This window comes from Ictalurus punctatus, chromosome 16 (genome assembly GCF_001660625.3).
Source record: "Ictalurus punctatus breed USDA103 chromosome 16, Coco_2.0, whole genome shotgun sequence".
NCBI lineage: Eukaryota > Metazoa > Chordata > Actinopteri > Siluriformes > Ictaluridae > Ictalurus > Ictalurus punctatus.
The window spans coordinates 20,784,457-20,803,082 of record NC_030431.2 but is presented as its reverse complement, the minus strand read 5'-3'; the positions used below and the strand labels follow the sequence as shown (position 1 = coordinate 20,803,082).

General features: G+C 39.0%; 2 protein-coding genes across 5 annotated transcripts in view; both read right to left on the bottom strand.

Moving 5' to 3' along the window:
* The window catches only part of hdhd2 (haloacid dehalogenase-like hydrolase domain containing 2), a 6,615-nt gene extending 2,144 nt beyond the window's left edge, over window positions 1-4,471 (bottom strand). Inside the window, exons 1-2 of one of the 3 annotated variants that reach the window (XM_017488239.3) lie at window positions 4,215-4,289; window positions 1,906-2,009 (exon numbers count right to left, since the gene is read on the bottom strand). In XM_017488239.3, the coding sequence (XP_017343728.1) occupies window positions 1,906-2,006 (101 nt within the window). In that variant the 5' untranslated portion in view covers window positions 2,007-2,009; window positions 4,215-4,289. 3 annotated transcript variants of the gene reach the window in all.
* Window positions 4,472-5,624: 1,153 nt separating this feature from the next.
* Window positions 5,625-17,211, bottom strand: katnal2 (katanin p60 subunit A-like 2). 2 transcript variants are annotated; one of them, XM_047160855.2, is made up of 16 exons: window positions 17,090-17,211; window positions 16,586-16,656; window positions 16,303-16,469; window positions 14,094-14,130; window positions 13,876-13,990; window positions 13,652-13,747; window positions 12,615-12,713; window positions 12,396-12,473; window positions 10,974-11,072; window positions 10,198-10,261; window positions 10,003-10,121; window positions 9,731-9,822; window positions 8,274-8,384; window positions 8,016-8,178; window positions 6,465-6,567; window positions 5,625-5,867 (listed from the first exon to the last, which is right to left on the bottom strand). In XM_047160855.2, exons 1-16 carry the CDS (start codon window positions 17,156-17,158, stop codon window positions 5,728-5,730), a joined length of 1,623 nt encoding a protein of 540 aa, XP_047016811.1. In that variant the 5' UTR covers window positions 17,159-17,211; the 3' UTR covers window positions 5,625-5,727. The 2 variants fall into 2 exon arrangements, with proteins under 2 accessions (XP_047016811.1, XP_017343909.1); XM_017488420.3 differs by having other exon boundaries at window positions 13,652-13,750; window positions 17,090-17,210.
* Window positions 17,212-18,626: the final 1,415 nt, after the last annotated feature.

The following is an 18,626-nucleotide window of genomic DNA, read 5'->3' as shown; positions in this document are numbered from 1 at the left end:
TGACTGCTAAAAAGCACTGACATTGGAGACTCCTTTTAAAACTGCAAAATAAATGTCTTCTTACAGAAAACCTCACCATATATTTTTTTTTTAAATATTTCTTTATATGGACCATCCGCTATATACACCGATCAGGCATAACATTAAAAGCACTGACGGGTGATGTGAACAACACTGTAACGAGATAATCAGTGGCACCTGTGAAGGGGTGGGATATATTAGACAGCAAGTGAACAGTCAGTTCTCGAAGTTGATGTGCTGGAAGCAGGGAAAATGGGCAAGCGTAAGGATCAGAGTGACTATGACAAGGGCCAAATTGTGATGGCTAGACGACTGGGTCAGAGCATCTCCAAAACAGCAGATCTTGTGGGGTGTTTGTGCTATGCAGTGGTTAGTACCTACCAAAAGTAGTCCAAGGAAGGACAACCAGTGAACCGGGGACAGGGTCATTGGTGCCCAAGGGTCATTGATGCGCGTAGGGAGTGAAGGCCAGCCCGTCTGGTCCGATACTACAGAAGAGCTACTGTAGCACAAACTGCTGAGAGTGTTCATGCTGGCTATGATAGAAAGGTGTCAGAACACACAGTGCATCGCAGCTTGCTGCATATGGGGCTGTGTAGCTGCAGATTGGTCAGAATGCCCATGCTGGCCTCTGTCCACTGCTGAAAGCTCCTACAATGGGCACGTGAGCATCAGAACTGGACCATGGAACAGTGGAAGAAGGTGTGATGCTCTGGGCAATGTTCTACTGGGAAACCTTGGGTCCTGGCATTCACATGGATGTTACTTTGACACATACCACCTACCTAAGCACTGTTGCAGACCAAGTACACCCCTTCATGGCAACAGTATTCCCTAATGGGAGTGGCCTCTTTCAGCAGAATAGTGCACCATGCTACACTGTGAACAATGTTCAGGAATGGTTTGAAGAACATGACAAAGAGTTCAAGGTGTTGATTTGGCTTCCAAATTCCCCAGATCTCAATCTGATCTAGCGTCTATGGGATGTGCTGAACAAACAAGTCCGATCCATCGAGACCCCACCTCACAACATACAGGACTTAAAGGATCTGCTGCTAATGTCTTGGTGTTAGATACCACAGCACATCTTCAGAGGTCTTGTGGAGTCCATGCCTCGACGGGTCAGAGCTGTTTTGGTGGCACAAGTCGGACCTACACAGTATTATGCAGATGGTTTGAATGTTATGGCTGATCAGTATAGGTCTAAAGCTATGCAAGTTGTTACTATAGAAACTGTATCATATTAGAATAGGTGCATTAATATAAACCTGTGATTTGCCTGGCAGCCAGCACTACTATGTGGTCAAAGCTATTTTCACCCAGGTGCGAACAGACACCTCCTTTTATTATCACACATGTAAGACATTATATTATAACACATTATTATATATGATAGGTGTTCAATAATTAAATAGGATTAGATTAATAGGATGTTTTATGTGGTTATTTAATATTTGACTTCTTCATGTATCAAGAAAGATTTCTTTGTGCATTATTCATTATAGCAGATCTAACAACCTTCTACAAATTGATGAAAAGCTCACGTTCCAAAGTCTCAAGGTCGTGTCCCAGTTTCACTCATGACAGCTATACTTTTTGTTAGTTATGGAAATGTGGGTGTTATAAAGGGAAGAAGGGGTACTGTGGGTAGCACAAATCCATCGATATGATGCAATGTCACTGCTTTTGTTGCACAGTACACAGAAGATTTCTTTAGGAAACATGACTTGTGTGCTTATTAACTCCTGATAAGTGACTTTTCACCCCCAATTTGTTACACCCTCAGTATTTGTTTCCAGGAGGCATGTATGGTCCTATAATGGTAGACGTAAGCTACGTTACTAGCTAAGCTCATCACTGACTATATCCTTCATGTTATCTAACCTTGCGAGTGCTTCCTGAGCTCCAGGTACAGCTGCGTCCTCAATGTGAAGAGTCCCGCTTAAATCAATGAGCACGGCTTTAAGTGCCCGGCGAGATGCCATCACCTGTTAATCAAATCAAAGATCAGAGGACGAACTAAAACCCGTAAAGGAAAAATCCACCCTGAACGACATACTTATTAATCTTTAGAATGAACATGTGATTTTCAGTGTGTCAAATATTTATGGTTTATGTAATGAAATACTTTAGTTGAGTTGACTTCTTTAGTCTCGATATATAAGGGACTTTGTTTGCCAGCACTATGTTGGTTGTGCCTTCGTCAGTGGGTGTTTGTGGACGTCCGTTTCTCGGTCTGTCCTCAACACTTCCAGGCTTTTTGAAAGTTTGGCGACAGTGTCACATGTGATGTGCTTGTCATGTTTCCTGTTAAAGTCCAACGCAAACTTGCGACAGCTTCCCGATCCAGTCAGTCATGAGAATGATTTCAATATGTTCAATATGTATTTTGTCAAAGGCGTTCTTAAAGGCTAGCTGAAAAAAAATTATATATATATATATATATATATATATATATATATATATATATATATATATATATCTCACTGTACTGACACCCTGTACTGTCATTGACATATTGGTCTATTTTCACTTTAGTTAACGGCAGCTGTCTCAATCGCAAAATCCTTCTGGTGCACTGGAACATTCACTCCCTAAAAAAAATCTCACAATGCACTGCAAAAACCAGGAAGCATCGATGCTCACTATGTTCCTTTACTGGAAATGACATCATATTTTCTAAATCTCTCAGCTCGATGTGAAAAAAATGCCGGACAAACTCTCAGCCTACTTCGTCTACAAATGTAAGTAGCTTGTTATCGATGTTGTAGCTCTTAAATGATCACTTACATTAGTGATTTTTAACTTTTATTCGACATTCTATATACGGTTCGAGTCTAACAACTTTTAAGTGCTTAATGATTTAAAAAAATCCACTAGCTAGCCTACAATCCTGCTTGAAGTCCCATGACAGAAATGCATGTGATTAAGCGAACACATTTATATGGCATATTATGCCAGAAAGATATTGCATGTTGTTGATGAATGCCAGTGGTGACGTTTTACAGCGTGAGTATGTAGTCATGTCGCTGGAAATTGAGTCATCGGTGTTCCAATGTGTAGCGAGCCAGGGTCCTTACCAACCAGTGCCCCACCTTGTGTACACAATATACTACTAATTCACGACCCAGGGATCTGATTGAGACGCACCGGAAACTCTGAGGTCAGGCAAGGAATCAAGTCATTTTAACACTTTTGGTTCCATTCTCCCAATGTCAGTGGGGTCTTTCATACGTCATGCCCCCCGTGACGTCAGAGCTGTACACAACTGCTAACTTATCACAGCAGTAGAGTGGTGCAGGTATGACGTCATTTCTGGTTCCATTTGTTTGTTTTTTAAATGGGATTTTAGTTAAAAGCCTGAAATAAGGTCTGTGTTGAACACAATCTCAAAATATTTTCACATTTTATTCTACGAGACAAAATACACCAGTAGTACCCCACTCATGATTTTTAAAGCTTTTATGTGTACTGAAAAAGGCGGTTGCTAACAAGTTGCTAAAAGGGACTACAGATGGTGTCGGGACATTAAACATCATCACGTCGAACAGGGGGGAAAAAAACTTAGGTAGGTAAACTGGTTCAGGTATGCTGTGCACAAACAAATGTAACCTTTTGCTGATTACAGAGAGATAATTTTAGCGATAATCCAAAAAATCCTATTTGGGGATGGAACTAGTGTGATGCTAACTTCCGGGTTCCGGTACAAAATGACGTCATCTCTGCGGCACTCTATAACACCAATACAGCACCAACCTACACACTAGCACAAGAATCACTAAACACATCACAGCATAATATGAACAATAATCATCAATATAAACATATTCGGTGTGTGACAGGGTGGAGTATCCCTTTAAGATTTTACACTCCTATTATTTTCTGCCTTACATGTACATGTACATACAGAACATAATCGGTGTCAGACACATCTGGATTTAAAGACTTATTTATTTTCTAAAAATTGCACCAATATCCAGGTATATATCATTTGCGCAAGACGTCTCTCTCCCCCCCTCTCTCTTATTAAAGATCATGTGAACTTTATTATTTTTGCTAAACCCCTGATCATGCAGTCTAATCGAATTATTAAATTAGCGACATCAATAAACATGCTGAAAAACACGCGGCAATAAACCTGACAATAATAAGAAACTGATCAAACACCAAAAATATAAAATAGTATCATTTACAAGAATTTCGAAGGATCCTTACGTAAAACAACCGGTTTATTTGGTTCTTCTTCTTCTTGGCTTTTTGTATTTACTTGTTTTTGGCGTACTAGTGCTTGCTGCGTTACCGCCACCAGCTGGACTGGAGGAGAACAGCAACGCGAGAAAACTGAAGGAAAAAAAACAAAAACAATTAAAAATCTTCGAGTGTAAGAACATCCATCACCATTGTTGAGCACACCAACAATAAATCCAAGCAGCATACTTTAACAAGGAAAGAGAAAGAAGAGAAAAACAATAAGAATAATACATACCTAAATACATACAAAGAAAAATACAGTAAAAAATAAATTGAGGCTAAGGCGGGTTAATCGAGGTATATTGCAAGTAATTCACAGAGTCTTAAGGCACTCCTCTTCAGTTGTTTTAAGGATTGAAAAAAAACATTCAAGTCATTTTGGAGCTCACAATATGCACATGTGCATTGTCATGCTGGAACATGTTCCAGTGAAGGGAAACTGTAAAGCTACAGCATACAACGACACCCTATACAATTGTGGGCTTCCAAATTTGTGGCAAAAAAATAAATAAATAAATAAAAATCTTGGGAAGAACCACATATGGATATCATGGTCGTTTTCACAAAGTTTTGGCCATACTGTATAGTGTATGTACTGCTAACTAAACTACCTGAATTAATCAATTCTCCAGCACTAATTTGGCAGTAACAATTTGGTACTAATATTTGAGATACCATGACGTTGACACTGTTTCTTTCTGTGGGATGGGTTTGCATTATTAATATTGTGTAGATTGTACAGGACTGAGTTTTTTATGTTATGTACACAGGACAGCATTGATTAGATTTTATGGCATGGGTTTGCATGAATGATTTGTTGATTTTAAACTTCTGTGGATATTTAAATTGTATCACATGAAGGCATAAATGTACTTACGGATCTTATAAGATATAGTCAAGACAGAAAATGTAAGACTTTTGTTATATTTGAAAATGTTGTATTTTCAAAGTGAAGTATTTTGTATTGTGTTGTCTTCCGATAAATACAGAGTATGCGATGATGGCAAAATAAATCCAGGGTCCCCAGTTCAATCCTGAGCTCAGGTTACTATCTGTGTGGAGTTGCACATCCTCTCTGTGTCCGTATGGGTTTCCTCCAGTTCGTCAGGTTTCCTCCCATCTCCCAAAACATGCTTGTCGGTGGATTGGTGACTCTAAATTGCCCCTTGATGTGAATGAATGTGTGTGTGTGTGCATTGTTCCTTGAGATGGACTGGTGTCTCATCCAGCCTGACCAGGATAAAGCGGTTACTGAAGCTGAATGAATATTTATGGTCAGTTGTTGATGATTAAATGATAAAACAAATATAAATACATACAAAAAAAAGATTTAAAAAAAATTTATTTCCAGTATCTGTACATTTATCAGAATGTAATCTGACTCTGTATTGTATTATGTTGCTGTATGGTATGCAACCTGTGTTCAGTGTTGTTATCACAGTCCAGACTGTAAGCTCAGACAGACTCGTACTCTCTCTCCCAGGCAGAGAATCTCTCTGTCAGCTTCCTGGCTGATGGTTTGGTGTGAGCGATGACCTGCAGGAAATCTTCCGTGGTCACTGTTTCTAGCTTAATAAGCAGCATGTGGCTGTGACCTGTGTAGACATGGGACTGAGCTGGAGCAGTGGATTTTAACACATGTTCATATTGCGTTCTACTATCTATTAGTTCTACAGAAGCCCTAAAAGACCATGCATTATTATTATTTTTCTCTTTCTTGTTTTTTCATGATCACAACTTTTTTCTGTGTACTTGACATAACAACGTGTTGGAGGCAGCAAAAGCTTGGCGCAATCCTGCAGCATCATGGAGGAACAAATTGGTTTTTACTTTGATCAGGGACTCACTCAAAGCTGAAATAGCTCTAAAGTCTGTCAGTGATTGACGACACCCCTCCCTCTTAATGCGGAGATAAAAAGTCCATCTCTACAGCGGGCACTTATTAAATGTATGATGGTGATGGCGAAGATGTCAACGTGCACGCAGCACCAGGTGCATTCGCAAGGCACGAGATTTTCTCCTGATAACATGACGTCGTGAGAAAACAACTTTGTTATGTAGAGATCACGAAAAAATTAAGTCACAAGAAAACAAGAAAGAAATCAATACTAATGCATGGGCTCTTAGGGCTTCCGTAGTTTACACATGAGAGAGAGAGGGGGGAAAAAAAAACAACTAAATCATAGCCTTACCCTCACTGTGATTTTCTAGGGTGTCGAAAATCTTCCTGACCGGCCTCATCGCCGCTTCCTTACAGACCAGCCTGATATCTGAGCCGGAGTAACCATCTGTTTCCTTAAATATCAAAAAGGGCTGTTAGTAACACAGGCATCCTTAAAGGAATATTATTTATTAGAGATGCACCAATAGTAAATTTCTCAGCCGATACTGATAACTGATTATTCAGAGTGATATCGGCTGATACAGATACAGATAGTTCTACCTTTTATACCTTCTTTTAAATTATTAATAATTAATTTAAAAGACTTCTGAAAGAAATGCAAATAAAAACTTTGGATTAGACTTGACACCGAAACTCCCGCTTCACTGCTGCAGCGTCCGGTGTAAAATCTTATCAGTGCAGAGATCACAGAGATTACAAAGTGCGGTTTTGTCGTCATTCGACACATCATCTTTACACACAGCACGAATTCGATGTGTTTTCCTGCCCTCTTTTGATTGACAGGATATAATCGGCCCTGATCATCGGATGTTTTTAAACTATCTGCCGATATCCGATTGCGGGAAAAATAGCCTTTATACATCGGTGCATCTCTATTATTTATATTTATAATATACTATTTATGTTGAAATATTTGTGATGTGTTTAGTGATTATAGTGCTAATTTGTTGGTTGGTTTAGTTTTTTTGTTCTTGCAGTGAGCAGCAGGGGGGGGGGGGGGGGGGGTTAGTGTAGGGGGTGTTTGGGCAGTGCTAGCACAGTTACAATCGTGAAACAATGTCAAGCGTAAGTGATAATAGTCAGGTGTTGCTGTTATCTCCAAAGAGCCAAAGAGCAAGAGCTTCTTTTCTCACTTTCTATTTTCCAATATCATATTAATGAGAAATCCAACACAGAAGTAGTGAAAACAGCTAATGTTGGACTCAAAGTTCTAATCGATGATGGTAATCTATGACGGGCACTGATGGCGGTATTAGTATGAAAGTTGATGCTTTGCAAACTGATCTTTTTTTTATCAGAATGTGCAGATGAGGAAAGAAATGGACAGACTAAAGGACTAAAACGCTGCTGATATATATATATATATATATATATATATATATATATATATATATATATATAAATTTATTTGCAAAAAAATTATCAATTTTGTGCATTTACATGGAAATTTGTCTTTGGCTCACCCACAGGTGGAAAAAACGTATGCATACAGCTTATAAATATAAACACACAACATAAGCACACATAAATTCAACTTAAAAATTCAATGATTGTTCAAAAAACAACTGACGCAGGTATAAATGATCTCTTAAAATATTTTTGGTTGCTCTGGGTACCCTATAGCACATTCAAATTGGTTAAAACTGACACCCAATTTCACAATGTGAAGCACCCTTCACAAATGTGAAGCATCATTTGATATCATTGATGCTTTCTTTGTCGCACGTGTTAAAAATCTTATGTATCTGTCTTTGTGAGTCTACATATGAGTCTACATATTTGCTTTATAATAATCTCTTTTGTTTTACAATGCTGATAGTCAGATGTTCATGTGACACACCTCTGCAAGTACATCGTAGGCTAGCTCAGTTCGAAGCTCCACCCCTCCTGTATTGCTGACTGGAGGAAGCCAGTGATTGATCATTGCCTTTCTGGCTGGACTGGAAGGCAGACCCACGAGGATCCTCTTCTCCAGTCTTCTCAGCATTGCATGGTCCAGCTCCCTGAGACCAAAACCGAGTAAGAGAGGTTTGAAAATGGACCTACAGTGTATTAACCTGCAGTGTGTGACAACAGCAGTGTATTTTCTCCTGCGCACCAGGGTAGATTTGAGGCAGCCAGAACAAAAACCAGGTCGTTAGAACGTGCCAGTCCATCCATCTGAACCAGGAGCTCTGTCTTCATCCTCCTGCCACCTTCATGCTCACCCCTTAAGGGAAGAAAAGTGATTTGTATGGTTATGTACTTGAGTATGCCAAGTATGTATTTAAATATGTCCAGTAAAACTTGGCAAACTAATAACCTCATCATTAACAAGAGTTTTATACACAATGCTATATATTTCATGTATAAATATTGAGTTAGTACTGAACATTTGATCATCATGATCTGATATGCCAATGTGGAGGCATGGCATGTATGATTTGGGAGCGTTTCCAGTTTGCATATTCATAGAATCTTGGTTTCTTTATATGGAAAATAGCTACTTGTCTGTTTTCTGTTTGTGGAACCAACATGAAAAGCAATTTATTGTTCGAGCAAGTCCTTAAAGCATTTTTTAGTCTGTATGGACAGCCAAAGAAGTAAACTCTAGAGGTTAAATATAAATAATTTTTTTGATGCCGTCCCAGATTTTTTGAGACGTGTTGCAGCCATCAAATTCACCTAATTTATTTTTATTTTTTTAAATGGTACATTTCCTCAGTTTCAACATTTGATATTTTTTCTATGTTCTATTGTGAATAACATATGCTGTTTATGAGATTTGCAGATCCCTGCATTGTTTTTATTTACATTTTACACAGCGTCCCAACTTTTTTGGAATTGGGCTTGTATGCTGTAGCATTAACATTATCTTCACTGGAAGTAAGGGGTTGCACCCAAACCCTGAAAATCAGCCCCAGACTATTATCCCTCCTGCGCTAAACTTTACTGTTGGCACTATGCCTTCCAGTAGGAGGCGTTCTCCTGGCATCCACCAAACCCAGATTTGTCCATCAGACTCCCAGACAGTGAAGCATGATTCATCACTCTAGAAAAGATGTTTCCACTGCTCCAGAGTCCAGTCGTGGCGTGATTTACACCGCTCCAGATGACACATGGCATTGTGCAGACTGATCTTAGGCATGTTTGCATGGGGAGCAGTTTGAAACTCTGTAGTGACTGATGCAACAGCGGACAGCCAGTACTCGTGGCTGAACGAGTATGCGTGTTCGTGGCTGAGCTGCTATTGCTCCTAAACACTTCCATTTGATACTAATAGCACTCACAGTTGACCGGGGAAGATCTAGAATATTCATGAACTAACTTGTGGCAAAAGTGGCATCCTATGACACTGGCACGTTTAAAGTCACTGAGCTCTTTAGTGCGATTCTACAGCCAGCGTTTGTCTATGGAGATTGCATGGGTGCGTGCTTGGTTTTATTCATCTGTTAGTGCCCGGTGTGGTTGAAACACCCGCGTTAAATGATCAGAAGGCGTGTCAACATACATTTGGCCATATAATGCATGATGACACTACAGCACTATAGACTACTGCACAGGGAAAAAACCTACCCTGGTCCAGCACCTCTCTGGCCCATCACTGACTCCAGCTCATCCAGAAAGATGGTGGATGGAGCATGATATCTCGCCAACTCAAATAAAACCTGCAACACACAAAAAACATAGGATTTATACATCTATATCACATTGCTGAGATCCTACGGAGTAACAGAATGTCCTGCTTTTAAAAAAAAAACAAAAAAAACCTTTCTTCCAATGACTTAAACTCCTGCGTAGAACAAAACCACATACCATTTCTACACAGAGACACTCATGATACTGACCCGAACCAGCTTCTCAGAATCTCCTCTCCATTTGCTCACGATGCTGGATGCAGAGATGTTAAAGAATGTTGTGTTGCATTCTGTAGCTACTGCTTTTGCCAGCATAGTCTTTCCTGTGCCTGTGCATTTTAAGAGAAATATTAACATAAGAACAAAATGCAAGGATCACGCACAGTCACTCACACAAACACCAACCTGGAGGCCCGTAAAGCAGCAAACCTTTCCATGGTGAGAGAATTCCTGTGAACAGTTGAGGGTACTGCAGAGAACGAGAAAATATATAGGAGGACGTAAGTAAGGTATAAAACATTGCAGTCAGAGTTGTTAAAGAAAATGAATCAACACCTTCTGACCAATCAGATTAGAGTATTCCACAGCACCATGCTATAAATAACACTGATTTCTCTCATTACATCATTACATGATGACATAAAAACATTTGCCTGTTATTGATTGTCTTTAAACCCAGTTTCAGGCCTGATTAGTATTATTTACTGTTCTACTAAGGCTTAACTGAGACTCAGGGGAGGTTTTTAGTATTGATACTCACTGAGCTGCTTTAAAATGATCTATTAGCTATTAGCATGATCATAATAGTAAAAAAAAAAAAAACCTCAAAACTATTTAACATTATATAGGAATATACTGTATATGAATGTAAATTTAATAGTTACTCGTGACATTACTATTCTTTCGCAAATATTCGACACAATCTTTTATTAATAAAACAGACACAAATGGTCTTTACGCATGCTTTGTGTCATGACCCTGCCACAGATTTTTCATCGGCGTGTAAAAAGAAAACGACTATGAAATGACATGGGGAAAGGCTGGGTGGTATTCAAGTATGGATTTAATGCCATCAAAAGCTATAACCACCCCGCTTTGCTTTCCTCTTAGCCTTTAGTGAGCTATTTAGAATCGAAGCGTGGTGGCAGTTTGAGAAATACCAGTGTTTAGCAGCCATGCACCTTAATGGGGTAGACGACAGCCTCTTTGACTAATCGCTTGGCAGCCTCCAGGCCTATAATGTCGTCCCAGTGCACGTTGGGGTTGTGTAAATAGATATCCTTTAGGGAAAGACAGGAGAAAGATGAAACACAGCAATTCATTAATATCTGTTCCAGTGTGTGTGTGTGTGTGTGTGTGTGTGTGTGTGTGTGTGTGCGCGTGCCGTCCTCTCACTCGCATACACAATGAGATTTTTACATGTGTAAAATAATCTGATAACTGTTTTAAAGTTTTTACATGAATATAAGCTGATAACAAACAGGTTTAACACATGACATGAACAACCACCAATAAACCCAGTAAAAAAAAACAAAAGAATAATATGATGTAAAATTCTAACTTCCTCTTTTTAAACGTACTTCACAGTACTTACAAATATTCATTTAGGAGTTTATTTATAAAAAAAAAGAAAAAAAAGAAGAGTTGCTTTGTCACCATTTCATGTCTGAAGTCATGCCATACTGACAAGCTTGGGGATTTTATAATCAAGTCTAAATGAGTCCATACAGGATTGCGTGGAGGTTTTTTTTTTGTGATTGTTGCGGGCAAAAATGCTTGATTTTGCTGTGGCTATTTTTTTTTCCGAAATTTCCGATGCAACTTGCATTTTTTTGAGGAAAATTACATCGATTGGCGAAAAGGCAATTGCATCACTCTTTCCCAGTGATGTTTGTTGGTAAATGAAACCTTTTGGCTGTACGCTTGTTCGACCCACGTGAATCGAAGAAGGCTTTGGCTGAATGCGCGTTGTGATGATGTCACATGACGCATCTTGGCCCGAATCGTCGGAGTATTGTGGGGAGTGAGTTTGTTTGATTTTGCATTCATTTCTGCAATCGCAAAAGTCGCTAAATCCTGGAGGGACTGCTAAAAGCGTAGTGTAGAATATTTCGAGAGTGCTCCGGAAATCCAATAAAACACTGAAATGATGAATCTTTGACGCATCTTAACTCCAGGACCCCCATTATGTACATTGGAGTTTGTAGAGATTAGGGAGCAGGTTGCCATTCTCCCGCTCAGAAGTAGTAAAGAATTTTCATAAAGATTACTGGTATATGACTGAATAAGCTGATTATTGGGGAAAAACCAGATGAATACTTGATTTATGTTTCTCTGAATTCATTAATGGCTTTAATCCAATATTAAATGCTGCTTACGTGACCACTAATAATCTGTTAACTATTAAAATCAGATAACCATCAGATTATTTATGTACATGTAAGTTTACACACTCAGGGTTTGGAAGAGATTCTCTAGCACAGACTCATTTTCAAAAGCGAACTTGTATGCAGATGGAATTGTACTAGGATTTAGAACTGAGTCATGTCTATGTTCAATATCGTGTGCTGGATCATTGTACGGTTTGTGTAAACTGCACTTACTCTGCTAATGACGGCTGCTAGCTCTCTCATCTCGCTGTTCATCCCACAGAAGGCACTGATGGGTTTGAGCAGCCGCTCCTGAGTGTAGCCGAATGCCAGAGTAATTAGAAATAGTCATTTGTGGATTAGATGAACACAGTATAACACACACAACCAAAACGGTTACCCGCTCTAAAGGCTTCTGCTTAAATATAACAGCTAAGAAGACTGTGAACTTACTGAAGGATCAGGGTGGCAGGACAAGCTGTTTGCCGCTGTTTCATTACACGTTCCTTTAATAGCATCCTGAATGAGACCCCTGTAGTCCAACAGTTGACCCTGCAGAGAGTTAAAAACAGAATGACTTCTGTTAATGAAGCACCTTTTGTGAATGTAATTGTAATTCGAAACATCTCTAGATTTGAGGCAAGAGAACATATCGATGTGGAATACTATACAGGTATAGGTTTGGAACAGTTACTGTCTCCTAAGATGTAATATCATCAGCTCTGCCTGATCAGAACTAACTAACTAAATGTATATTGGCGATTTAGCTGAAACTCAAATTTCAAATGAGTACAGCGCCCCCATATGAGTAGTCTCAAGCTCATGTGTTTTGCACTCATTTCTGGGCACAAGCTTCAGGATCCTGAAGGTTGTAATCTCACCACACTTCTGTGGTTACTGAAGTAAATCAAACACTGTGGCACAAAAACTAACAGAAGCAGGACATCGCTACTGTATTTAAAGTTGGCAGAAACCCATGTTATTCAGAGATGTTGTTTGAAACAGCCAGCAGTGGGTAAACAAGGTGACCTTGTATGTTTGCTGATGTGCTCGGGTGACAGTTTGCGGTTGGTCAGTTTCAGTGCAAGTCAAATAGCGCTTGGGAGTGTAAGTAAGTTGGGTTTTGGACGTGTTTTGAGATGAAATGACGTCTAAACCTAGAGATCTGGCTTGCGGGAATAGTGCATGAGGTTTCTGATTATACAGGAAACAAAACTGATCTGTGGGTAGAGACGTGTCTATTTCCTGATTCCTGTTTACACAATCTGAGATGCCAGAGGAAAAAAGTTGTATATAAAAAAAGGTTAAAAATAGCAGACTTCATGTTTAATGCTACACAAATCCATCCATACGGCCATTTTCTGTACTGCTTATCCCACACAGGGTCACAGGGAGCCTGTAGCCTATGGAGGACTATGCTAAATACCACAAGCTAATCTACTGTCTTTTCATTTGTTAAATGCGAAACTGAAAAGCAAGATAGGGGCTACCTTCTTCATCTGCGTCCCCTCGCCAGCTCCATTCCTAACGATGGGTGACACATTGAGGCCAAACTCGTTCCTCTCTGGGAGATATGATCCTCCGTTCTCCTGAAACAAAATCAGACAGCTGCAATGTCCATGGCCAACGATTGAGAAAAGCAATCTGGGTGAGATCTGGCATCAAAGCACTTTGCACATCCATCTTTAAACACTCGTGGGATAAAAAAACTCACAGTGCCAGACCAATCCTTCCCTGCTGCCTTAGACTCTTGCTTTTTAATCCCGTTCCCGGACTGTGGTTGCTGAACACATGCGATTCTGGGCAGCGTTTTTGTCACACTTGAGGTCCTTTCAGACAAACATTTTTATTATTTTTTTTAAAGAATGATGAAATGGATGGTGAATGCACTATAAATTAATATCAAGCATATATAATATCAAGCATACTGACCTCTTCTTACCGGAGTTTCTAACACGTCCATTCTCACCTAGGTGGAAAAGTGGAAGCATTAAAGTACACTACAGAGAGGCAAGCATTACCAGTATTTGTGCATATTTTAATATACAGAAATGTTAACTTGAGAAATATTGTATCGTTCAAAAGAACAGCAATGACAAAATGACTATATAAAGTAAACATTACACACTCTTTAAAATTTCAATGCTTAAAATTACTCTAACTCTTATAAAAAAATTATTTAAATTTCTTAAAAAAAAAGTATTGTTTCTCAAAAATGTGGAAAATTATTGGCACCCTTAGCCCATATAAATATATAAATAATTTTTAAAATAGCTTTTATTCTCCAGAAACCCACTTTGACCATGGTATTCTGCAGTATAAAATATGAGGTTGAAATATTAAGAGGCTGCAAGCATCCATCCATTTTCTGTACCGCTTATGTACAGAAAATGGGGCATGGGGGCATGGGGCACATGGTGGGGTACACCCTGAACGAGATGCCAATCCATCACAGGGCACAATCACACACACATTCAAACACCCATTCATACACTACGGACACTTTTGGACATGCCAATCGGCCTACTATGCATGTCTTTGGACTGGGGGAGGAACCGGAGCACCCAGAGGAAACCCCTGAATCGAACCCTTAACCGTGGAGATGTGAGACAAACGTGCTCACCACTAAGCCACCAGGTTGCACACATGTAAAATCTATTTGTTGTCCATCAACACTGGAAAATGAACACAACCAACACAAAAAAAACAGTTGTTCATGTCTGGTAATGGATATAAAAATCATTAAAAAAATAATTATGCACAATACAGATGGTAATAGTGCAATAAAACAGACTGAGAAATATAATGTTTAGATTATTTGGGTTGTTAAGTTTCGGAGTGAACTGTTAAATGCCACTTTCATTACAACAAGCTCTTTGGACAGGTTACAGAAAGGATAGAAGTGATTCCTGAGAGAGACTCACTGGAACTACAATCATTCTGGTCATACATACCATCAGCATGTTCAGCAACAGAATGGATTTTGTGAAGATTGAATTCACATCATGAATTCTGATAAGTACAGGATGTTCCTGCCCAAACCCTGATTGCTTCTGATAGGGGGTTCAGACATGGCCATAGATGAATCTTTGATGAATTCATCTCATTCTACATCAAGACAGAAACTGCCGCAGGACACAAAGCCAATGTTTTGCAATGGCGCAAATATAGGACCACTAAGTTTACAATATTCTGCGTAAAGAAGTGTTGCAAAGTTCTACAATAGTCGGCAATTTTGTTAGAAGAGTCTTAGTGCTGTTTTTCTTTCCAGGGAAGGCTTCACCAAATATTAATGGTGGGAGTGCATAAAAGACACATTTTATGTTAAAGGTCTCATCAAGTGCCTTGAAACATGCTGGGTTGTTTGATGTTTTGACCTAATTTTAACTGAAACAAGGAAGTCAGGGCGGGACATATTGTGTGGCTCCTCCCCCTTTTAAATAGCCAGTAGCGGTTAGCTTACCTCACAGCCCAGGCTAAGCCATACTTGAGAAAAAAAAAAACCTTTGAAACTGAAAAATCTGAAAGTGAATGAATTCACGCCACTTCCTTCTTAGCGAACTTAACGTTGGGCAACTGAATAAAATGCGCATGTTTACAACCAATGCCTGCTGATATGATTTATCTTGCTCAACAGTTCCTTGATATTTATAATGTTGGTGGCGTGACACTTCCAATTCTAAAGAGCGTTTGATTGGACAGAAAATCTGATGAGAAGCCGAAGTGCAGAATGATGTCATCAACATTTTTGATCCGTATTGGTTGTAGAGAGAGACTGTACATTTTGAATGCGTTTACCTTCTAAATATGAATTTTGTCATTGTTTTCAAGCACACTAGCTTATGGATAACCTTACGGTTAAAATATTTATACTAAAAGGTACAAAGCATCAATTTTGATTGCGTGGCGACTTTAAGAGAAATGTGTTCAAATAAAACTATACAGCATCACCCTCTGTTTAAGCTCAAAATACCACTTGCTGTACGTGTTATTCCTTTTACATGCTATTTTCATCATCATTGTCATGAGGGGTGCCAATAATTCTGAATTAAATGTATAAGCACAGATTAGTACTTCCAGTAGTTTTCTTTGTTCAATAGCCATCCAGACAAAGCTTTGAGTATGTTATACTCACACTTACCTTGTTCTGGCAGTTTCTTTGTTAGCTTGGGATATTTCTGAAATTTAATGAAATAAAAGCTTTCATACTCCATGAGAACTGTGTCCAAGTCAACATTATCACACACTTCAAACCTACGCAACCCAAAATTGGTCTCTTTTTCCAGTGCACTCGCAGCATCCGCATACCTGTGAATTAAAATATAGAAATTCTTTTAAATGAAATTATTAAAAAAAAAAAAAAAAAACTTAAAATTTGTCTGAATCCCAGTGTGCTAGTTTATTACAGAAACTCAAAATCTCACCCTTCCTCCATTAAATGATGATAAATTAATATAAGCATATTCCTTCTTCTGGTCTCTGTTCTTAATTCGTCCTGAAAAAACAACATTTTGTTAAAATGACAGCACTTGTTGATAATTTTATGCTTTTATTTATTTTATAAATGGCAGAAACCAAACAGAATCACAAGATGGCGCCAAAATTTCCACCATTATGAATTAGAAGCCATCACGTGACACGTTGCCTTAGTAACACAATACTCGGCAGGCTGTTTGTCAGTTGCAAATGAGCAGTTTCTTTTAAACAAGATACAAATTTCTCCACACAGTGCGAGTTATTAATTAATTAACAAACATGTTTTCATGTTTTCTTTTAATTAATTTCATTTATAACTAGTAGGCCAGTAGGAAAGCGGCTCACTGTTAAAGTTAATATAATTAGGTAGATAGCGGAGAGCTAATATCCTGACTAGGCTAGACGCTAAAATCAAAAACAATGCCATAAATGAATTATTACTGCTCACTTACTGTTTCTCTTGCCTGGTTTGCAGTTTTGATAGCTTGATAGGACAACTCCATTGTGTTTCTGCAGGACATATGCGCTCAGCAGCCAGTTGCACGCACATCCTCCATGACGTCACGTTTACGTTGTGCATAAGTTTGCACCCCCCCCCAAATGTGTCTATGTTTTACCATTTCTCTACAAAACATGTTTATAGATTGAGTTTTCTTATCAAAACCCCTTAATAATATAGAAATTTAAGTCACAGTCTAGGACTGTCGAGTGTTTCCTATTTATCTGAATATTCCAAATGTACACTAAAAGTTTCTGGACACCTGACCACCCATATGTGAGAGTTCCCCAAACTGTTGCCACAATGTTTGAAGCACACAAATGTGTAGATTGTCTTTGTATGATGTAGCAGTGCAATTTTCCTTCACTGTTCCAGCATGATAGTGCTCCTTTGCACAAATCGAGCTTTGTGAAGACCTGCTTTGATAAAGTTGGAGTGGGAGTGGACTGCACAGAGCCCTGACTTCAACCCTACTGAATGCTTTTGGGATGAACTGGAATGCCGATTGTGCACCAGACCTCCTCACCCGACATCAACGCCTGAAATCACTACTGCTCTTGGGGCTGAATGGATTAAACCTGCCAGACACGCTCCAAAATCTAGTGTAAAGTCTTCCCAGAAGAGTGGAGGTTATTATAACAGCAAAAGGGGATTAAATCTGGAATAGGATGTTCAACAAGCACATATGCAGGCAGACCTGTATACGTGATACCCAATAACCCCATTACTTGCCAATGATTAAAATGTTTTGTTTATTAATGACTCGAGCATTTTACCGGTTTATATTCACATTTAATGTTGTGGAAACAAGTCAGTTCCTATTCTGCCCCGTTTGAACTCTGACAAAGTCATTCCCTCACTAGCCTCACTCTTTGTTCTCTCTCTCTCGCAGAAAAAAACAAAAAACCCACAGCCTATCATTTTACTCTTATTTAGAGGTTAAACAGGCTCAGACTTTGAAACGGGCTGTTATGAGAAGTCATGTGTCCTGTGAACATCTCTCTTTTCACGAACAGTGAAAAGCATCAGAAATGGAAGAAGCACAGGCACAAAGACACAAAGTGTGGAAGAGAAATAACTAGAGAATTAAAAAATAATCCATATATCTAGCATATACAGTATCCATCTACTGGCATGTGGGAGGAAACTGGAGAAGCCAGAAGAAACCCACAAGGACACAGGAAGAACATGAAAATCTCCACAGACTCAAAGGATCGAACCGGGAACCCTCAAGGGTGCATAATACTTTGCCCATATTTTTTGCCTTCTCGTTCTTATGCCATTGATGGGACCTTGTGATGTAACACATTGCTGCACCCTAATATATAAATAGCTCGACAATAAATGTATGTTAGATTTTAGCCCATGTCATGACTAGCCATCATTGTGTGCTACCTGTCTTTAAGAAACATGATACAATTTTCAAGGATCCGTTCAACCCTCTGGCGCTCTTCGGTGCTACTACAGGACTGATGTTACATTGCATATCT

What these genes read in the sequence shown, in the direction of transcription:
- katnal2 (XM_017488420.3), bottom strand. Translation starts at nt 17,158, where the DNA reads ATGTCCTGCAGAAACACAATGGAGTTGTCCTATCAAGCTATCAAAACT. An exon ending in TAGCAGCCGTCATTAGCAGA is followed by an intron (nt 11,073 to 12,395) that starts GTAAGTGCAGTT and finishes CTTTCCCTAAAG; the next exon opens with GATATCTATTTACACAACCC. An exon ending in CCTACGATGTACTTGCAGAG is followed by an intron (nt 6,568 to 8,015) that starts GTGTGTCACATG and finishes TTGATATTTAAG; the next exon opens with GAAACAGATGGTTACTCCGG.